We start from the raw sequence: 8,371 nt of genomic DNA, 5'->3' as shown, positions 1-8,371 counted from the left end.
AGAAAAACACCTGCAATATAACATCTGGGAAAACCTGTTATTTCCTCAAGCTCATGGAGGCAAAAAGGAACTCTTTCCCCACCCCCCCAAATGTCTCTGCTTTTATAGAATCACAGAATAGTTTGGGTTGGAAGGGACCTTCAAAGGTCATCTAGTCCAACCCCCTTCAATGAGTAGGGACATCTTCAACTAGATCAGGTTGCTCAGAGCCCCGTCCAACCTGACCTTGAAAGCTTCCCTCCTTTGTAGATGTCTTCTCAGGCCGTTGCCATCCCTCCTTCACTTGCTTCCTCATACCCAGCAGTCTGATTCTCTCACAAGCACAGAGATGCCCAAACCGGTCATACAGGTTCACACGATTTTGGTCACTGTATTCATTGCCAGTAAATCTAATTATTTCTAACCTTGGTCCTTATCAGAAGGACATCCTTTTTCCCTGTCCCAGCAAGTTCGATATGTTTGCAACATGCCATGTGAAAGTATTAATAGAAAACCCTAACTCCCAGCGGTGCACAAGGAGTACACACTTCGTTCTTTCCTGACTGTGCCTATCTCTCCTCCCTAAGGCGAAACTCCTGCACCACCTCTCCTGGTTTCAGGTGTAATCATAAACCAGCTGAAGGCAATTATGGGTAATGTAGTTCAATCGCTTCCTCCTGTCTGTTTGAACAAGTGGTGCCAGGTACCTGCTAGACTGCACATTCCAGCAGGCATTGCTCAGCACCCCTGAGAGTGAGGCATACCAGGTGTGCTCCCAGCACCTACCCAAGCACAGCGGAGTTTTCCACAGTTGGAGCAAAAATAGGTGCTTTTTCAACAGTGCTGATGTCTTGATGTCTTGATGTCTTGACCAATGACATAATTTGGATCTAGGAGAAAGGTCTTAGTTTCCAGAATGGTGAGTTTGTTCTTTTTTTTTTTTTTTTTTCTCCAAATATCTTCTGTAGTTTTGTTTAAAATACTTTGGGAGGGCTGAAGTATGGGAGTACTTTTTTACCTAGTATTAATGCTGCAGTCTGATACTCTCCTTTTGGCCATAGCTAGTGCCAGGTACCTCTGGAGAAGGCACAGAACCCGTGTACATTTTGAATTGCACAATATTGTACCCTAGAATGGTTGGAGGTGTGTGGAGAAAGGCACGGAGCTTGCTAAATGCTGTTGCTTGTCTTTCCTGAGAGCATAAATGATCAAGTTCCTAAAATTTTAAATCAACCAGTCAGCTTTCTCTGTCTTTTGTCTTTCGTGAAATAAGCTGCTGTAGTTGTGTATGTGTGTGTGCATGTGTGGGGTTGTTGTTGTTGTTTGGTTGAACTTTTGTTTGTTTAGTTGTTTTGGTTTTATTGAAGTACTATATGAACTGAAATACTCCTTTTCCCGCATGCAGCAGTTGGACTGGTTCCTGGTTTTGTATGTTAGAGATCAGAAGTGTGCAATAGGATGCTGAACACTGCATAATGAACCTTCCTGCTAACAAGGCAGCTATTAGAAATCAGAAAAACAGAGTTTAAAGAGCACATATTCTTCTGAACTTTAAAATGTTAATTTGCTATTAGAAGAATACTGGAAAGGTAATATCTCCAGGCTAAACGGAGGCAAGACCTCTGTGGAGGCAAGACCTATCATGCTGACAGACCTTGAACCAACTCCCTTTATGGCTAAAAAATGACAATCAGAACTGGCGGGTCTGTTTAGAAATATAAACATTTAAATGAAAGGCAAGAAAGAAACAGCTCTTGTTCTCTTGCCACCTGTTATTACCACTCAGCTAATAACACCTCTTTGTAGTTATAGATTTCTTTTTTAAAGGAGACACCCTGGGAATAATTTTTGACTGGCTTTACTAGAAAATTGCAATAGGCATCCTCCTGAGTAAGTGAGAAAGGGAAGGGAGGAGGGAGAGGATCGCACTGAGTAGAACTTGGGGAGGTGCAAATTGCCACACTGGCAACACTTTCCCTCGCCCAAAACCATGTATTTGACAGTGGTTAATGTGAAATGCTCCAATGCAGAACTTACACACTGAAACCAGTCACACAGTGTCTGTGCTGGGTGGGGTATATACAACGGGATTTAAAACCCGACTACAAGCTGGTTATTGTCATGCTAGAAGTCGTAAAATAGTATTTAGCTTGGGTAAATATCTACAGTTGTATTCACTAAACTGTATAGTACAATATCCTGTGGGAATGTGTTCAACAGGCTAATTATATGTTGCAACAGAAAGCTCATCGAGCATTTAAATGTTTGTTTTAAAATGTTTTGCTGTCTTTATTGCCCCCCTTTCTCCCTTTATTATGAGAATGGCTAATTGGGTTCAATTGCTCTCTTCTTTGTTATTCAACTTCTTTTTAACTTTATAATTGTGATTTTCGGCCTGTGGCCAAGCAATATTTGTGTTTGGTGGACTGTCTCTGAGGGATTTCTACGAAGGGTATCCAAGTGAATAAAAAACTTAGAAATTCACCATTTCTGAAGCTGGACGCTTTCGCTTTCTGTTTTCCACAACAGATAAACTCAAACACCTTGAAAAACTACATTTATGCTACTGTAAACTTTGGCATAAATTCCCGCAGGGAAGTCTATCCTTGAAATATGAATACAAAGTAGGTGGAAGAAACACATGCACACACACACATATATATATATATATCTGCAGAAATAGAAATTATGTTCCTGAAAAAAAAATAATGGATTTTTGGACAGAACAGTCAACATAATTTGATGGTCTCTGAACAATGTCCTGTCTGAAAAGTTGAACTCTGCAGTAGTAGGAACTGCAGTGTGGCAAATTTCTGTACTAAAAACTATGGTTTGTACTTGCAAAAAAAATTTGTAAAACAATAAGCCTGGCTCTGTCTGGAACTACAGGCTCTTCCATCCCTTCTGCTACAAAATACTATATAGGATCCTAAGTTACCTCCCAGATCTCACAATGGGAAATGTAACATGATTGGAGAGGAGAAAAGGAGATATTTCAACAGCATTCCTTTCCTGACATTCCCATAGTCTGCTGCTACCACAAAAAGATTAGTCTAATCTGACCTTCTGTCTTTTTAACTACTTCTTCTATGGAAGTCTCCTCTCTCTCTCCTCTCCAGTTATTTTCAGTTCATCTCCTTCAGCTTTGTATTTTAAAGAGTAGTTTTTGTTTGTTTCTTTTTTTCTAAAAAGGAAGTCTAGAGAAAAGGTGAGGTCATATCCTCATGAAAAAAAAATGTATTTGCTCTGTAATATTTTACCATATTTTCATCTGCTTCTCTGTACAGACTAGTATCTCATTTGCATTTCTGCACATTGAGAAAACATCTTTTTTCTGAGAAACTACAACTAGTTTAGAAATCAATGTGCATGAGGAATTTTAAATTGCTCCTCTGAAAGCACATCTTCATGTTCTTAGCTACAACAAACAATGTTATGCTGTTCAATTAATTAAGTTTTCCAACAGCTTTTCGTAGTCCACCCCAGCATTAATTACCTCAGTAATCTTGGTTTGTGAACAAACACTGCCATATTGCTTTCCAATGACCTTCCCTTCCCACCCGTCAGAATTTACTCAAAGTGCCTGTTGTACACTGCAATAAGCTGGGGCACTGGAGCACTTCCCTACCAAGGGGGGGCGGTGAAGTTGCATCAGGACTTTGAATCGTTGAAAACTTTAAAAACCTGGAAGTTTTATAGTTTGCGACAAGTGACATTTTGGGCTCTGGTTTGGTGTCTTCATGGTGGAGAGGAAAAGCTTCTAGGTTTGGGTGTACCCAGACATTCTTTGCAAGGAATTTTATCGGAGGGATATATGGCTTAATTGGTGTAACAGTAGGAGTCCTTTCCTTTTGTAGCTGACTTCACCTCATAAGCCAGCAGGCTCAGGAAGAAGCTGGCTGATTATTTGGTTGAAAGCAGTTTTATGTACCCCCGAATGCTGCTTCCCCCTTGCTGTGCAGGTGAATCTGCAAGTTGAAATGCTCGGAAAACCCCGTGAGTATGCTGGCAGCCGAGAAGAGATTCTTCTAGGTCTTCTGCTTGGGATGTGTGTTTAAAGAAGACTCTGGATGACAACTATTTGAATTGAAAATGTAAACAGTTGAATCTCTTTGCCATTTTCTTCAGCTTTCTCAATGAGGAAAGGATCTTTTGGAATATTTAATAATCTTTGTGTTCCTCTTTACATCATGCCTGTGAGATATGGAGCTGCCATTTTACTTTGGGTAAGTCCTTGTGCTACATTTGAGCTGCTGTAATGGCTACCTGCTGCTGCATGGGGCAGTCTCATTCCTCCTGCCTTGCCATTACTTCCCACAGGCCAGCATGGGTGAACACTGACTCATCAGTGCCTGGGCCAGCTCCTTCTGGGACCAGATAAGCACCGGTGTTGATGCAAAGCAGATGTATGACTGCTGCTTTCTGGAGCAGCCAGCCAGCCAGTCAGATGGCATCCCCAAGAGCAGGCTTAGCCTCAAGCACAATGGTAGATGATCTTGTCCCTTGCCCAATATTTTAAAAACTTGGGAGATTTGACCTTAGTTCTATCCCAAGCTTGCTCTGAATTACTCTTTAATCTCTGTCTCTTTATGGAGGCGTTAATCATCCCTTGCATTAAATAGGAGTTCGCAAGTATTTAAATTGATTCTAAAATGTATTGGCTCATACTTTAATGTGCACTGACCTCTAGTTAGATATAATGGTATTAATCCAGGTTTTGTCTTTACTTACTAATACGAACTGCCAACAGCATTGCTTGTCCATTGTGCCAATCACCTTGCAATCATGCCAAAGCAAACACCTTCTTTGCCACTAGGTGTAATACTCTGTTCACAAAACATTTGTGCAACAACTTGACAAAGAGCTGTTCAAGCTCCCATCTGAGCCTACAGCTGTAAAAAGACAGAAGTTTCACCACTAGACTTGAAGCTTGTGGCCCATCAGTGGCAGATCCTACAGCCTAATTTTGGTCATACGATCTCATTGGGACTGAAGTTTGGATATGTATTTACATGGAGAATAAGCTGTATTTCTACATGTACTAAGCTGCATAATTAAAAGGAAATTATTTTGTCTGAAACAGCTGGTGGGAGAGGAGGGGCAGGTGGAAAGACTTTTAGGTGGTTTGGTTTTATTCATACACAACCTCATACAATATCAACTCTGAGCTCTAAAGAAAATCCTATGATGTGATGATAACCTTTTCATGAATTCACTCCCATTGACCCACTAGCCTTAATTTAACAGGATCTCTGTAAAGGTGGGAGGGCCATAGTGCAGCCGGGAGACAAGAATTCTCAATTTATTCATAGTCCTCCCCTAATTCCCAAAGCACAAATTGTCACCTGTTGCTCCATGTGAAATTATAATACTTCAAACATGAGTAAAGCCAGTTTGTTCTTCTGCTTGGTGATTTTTTTTTTTTCCTTCTTTCTTCTTCCCATTAAAAATGTAGCCTGTTCTTGAATGTGGACACCAATTCTTTGCCTCTGGACTGAGACTGTTAACTTGCTTCCAATAAGTTGCACCAACCATCAAGTTAAATGAATAATATCAAAAATATGTTTGTAAAATCTCATTAGCTTTCCAAGGAAACATCTAACAGTTCTCAGCAGAGGCAGCTTCTGATTGAAGTGTTCATGGTATCTATCTCAAGGCATGAGAAGAGGAAAGGTAAACTCAAACATGGCCCCTCACTTTCCATATACAGGGCAAACAGTCTACTGCAATCTGACAAGGAGCAAAGTTGTGTGCCATCTACAACTAGATGGTAGACATGACATGGGTTACACTAATTGAACCAGGCTTAAAAGTGTTGAAGCTAAATTCCACATTGTTTTGAGGAGAGTGAGGGCAGGTAGCATGGCTTCCCCACTTACATAACTGCTTTATTTTTTTGAGAACTCGGAAGCAGCTGGTCTCTGAAGTGTGTGTGTGAATCTAGTTGTAAGTGCTTAATGCATGCAGCATGCTAACATCAATAACTTAATTTCTTTATCTTATCACTGGAGAGCAAGAGGTGCATTTAATAGCTCTCAGAGTTACCTTTTTGTCTGCCAGAGCACAGGTACTTAGGCTCTGCCAGCCGGATTCCACCCACAATTACTTCCCTGGATTGCACTATTGGGTGGCTGCTGATAATAGCTGCTGAGCAGAAAAGTGATACTAATCTGGAAAATATGTGAGAGAGACCTTCGCGTCTTGGAATTCCCTGGTGTATTTTTACTGGAAATGATTGTACTCCAGTCACAAAACACACAAGCAGGAGGTACTGTAGGTACTAGTGACGTGCTCCCCAGAAAAGTAAGAATTTCCCTAGAGGTCTCCTCATCTCATGTAGTATATGGTAGCAGAAACAGAAGGACAATTTGTTTGAAGGTTGAACTTAATGGAAGTTGCATTCAACATCATGGTGATTTATTTATTTAATTATTTATTTAGGAAAAAAAATAAAAAAGGCAATGATTGATCTCAGACTCCTAAGTTTGGCTACTGGTCAGTTCTTTTACCAGATAAAAGAAAACATGGGAGAGAGAAAACAGTGTGTGTGGGGAAGTGTGTCTCTCTATATAATGTCAGTAATTTTTTGCTACCAATTATACATAGCTACAGTTGTCTTGTATCTGATTTTGGTATGTGATTTCTGCTGATAGCTAGAAAGGAAGGCCAAACCTAGCAATGCAAAACCTGTCAGGAGGTGTTATGAATACCTGCCTTGCTCTCAAGTTAATTGCCTTTTCAGGGTGTGAACACTTCGTGGCAGAGAAGGGCTCTTGTGATATTTATGCAGTTACTTTCAAAGCCCTGATCTTGGTGGCAGTTTTCTTCTCATAGCACTTGCACGTCCTGTGCTCTGTCACTGATTTCCTGAGTAGTCTGAGACAAGTTGTTTGGAGCCAGATTTTTAAGGGGTTAGCACGTGTTTACATAGTTCTTGTGGTTGGGGTGGAAGACACTGAAATGTGGTTATCAGTCTCTTTGCGTTTTGGTCTTTCCATCTGTAAACTTGTTTATCTCCATTTTTCCCCTATCCCTGCCCTTCCGTGTCTTGTGCATTAAACAATCAGTTCCTTGTCACTGGGCTGTGCCTGCTATGTATTTGTACAACGCTTAGCAGAGAGATGCTATTCCAGCTAGTTCTACTAGAATATAAATGAAAAAGTAAAAGAAAACCCTGATTTGAGTCCCAACAGGATACAAACATCATCTCTGGGGCTCAAAATTGCATTTTTTTCCTAAACATTTTCAGTTCTGTAAGAAGTATTCAACTTGGCACAATAACAGCTAGGTAAAAGTCTGTGGCCTTGATCCTGCATCAAGGAAGAGTAAAGATGATTGCTTTGTTTCTTTTGGCTTTTAAATATGTGAATAAATCAAATTTAGTAATTCTGAAACAGTCTGGCAACTATGGAGCTGCCAGGTTTTGAGCTTCTTTGCTTGTGGTGCCAAAATCTGCATGTCTCAAGCCCCATTCCTGTTGGGACAGGTAGATCTGGGAGGATGAAAAACATTGCTTAAGTGGCAAATCAACTCCTAATACGGAGAAAGTAGAGTGAAAGCTCACTCTTCCTCCAGGCAAAAAGTTCACATATGGTTATGCATTAAACCTTAGAGGCTTTTTAATGCTAATCTCTAAAGAACTTAAAAATGAAATTACTTGTGTGGACACTAGTGATTCAGCATACCGAATGAAGATGACAGAGATTGACTTACCCTTGTAAAATCTTGCTAAAATCAGCAATGTGAGATGAATTTGCACTGTAAAATGAAATTATCTGAACTAATTTTCACAACAGAACAAACTGTTTAGCAGTGTTTATCAAGTCTATGTGTAGAGTCATTTCTGCTTGGTGTGAAGTTAAGCAAAATCTCCTGAAGTTCTGAAGATTAGAACTTGCACCAAATTAGACAAATCTCTTTACATGTTTTTACTGATGATCTGCTGACTTATACTTGTCACTTCTGGTGGTTGTGTCATAGCTTTACAATAGCTAACAGTAAACCACTACATTATAGAGTTTTTTAGAACATGATTCAAGTTTCAAGCAAAGTTGTACACATTTCTGTTTATTATGGATGAAGAAACCCATACAAATAGAACCCTGGACTGTGATTTGTCAGGAGCTGACCTAAACTAACTTCATGCTAGACAACATTTGGACCATGCATCTCCAAGAATACTTGCCAAATTAAAGTTTAGGTGAAGCTTTGGAAGCAGAACATATTTCATTTGAGTTTTGATTTTCATACCTCATGCTTTTATTTCGCTTTATGTACCAGACAGCTCTTTGTTAGAGAATCCTATGTTTTCCAAATACATGCTTGTCATCATCAATGACCTGAAACAGAAGAATAATTGCTATAAAAGGAAGACTGAAAACCTCATCCAATA

At 39.9% G+C, this 8,371-nt stretch overlaps 1 protein-coding gene across 1 annotated transcript in view; it reads left to right on the top strand.

Annotated features, from left to right (window-relative positions):
- The first annotated feature begins 846 nt into the window (after nt 1-846).
- Nucleotides 847-8,371, top strand: part of MACC1 (MET transcriptional regulator MACC1) — a 29,678-nt gene continuing 22,153 nt past the window's right edge. The window contains exon 1 of the mRNA XM_065629710.1: nt 847-898. Within this exon, the coding sequence (XP_065485782.1) occupies nt 896-898 (3 nt within the window). The 5' untranslated portion in view covers nt 847-895. The remainder of the gene's footprint in view (nt 899-8,371) is intronic.

This window comes from Caloenas nicobarica, chromosome 2 (genome assembly GCF_036013445.1).
Source record: "Caloenas nicobarica isolate bCalNic1 chromosome 2, bCalNic1.hap1, whole genome shotgun sequence".
Taxonomy (NCBI): domain Eukaryota; kingdom Metazoa; phylum Chordata; class Aves; order Columbiformes; family Columbidae; genus Caloenas; species Caloenas nicobarica.
This window is presented reverse-complemented; position numbering and strand designations above follow the sequence as displayed.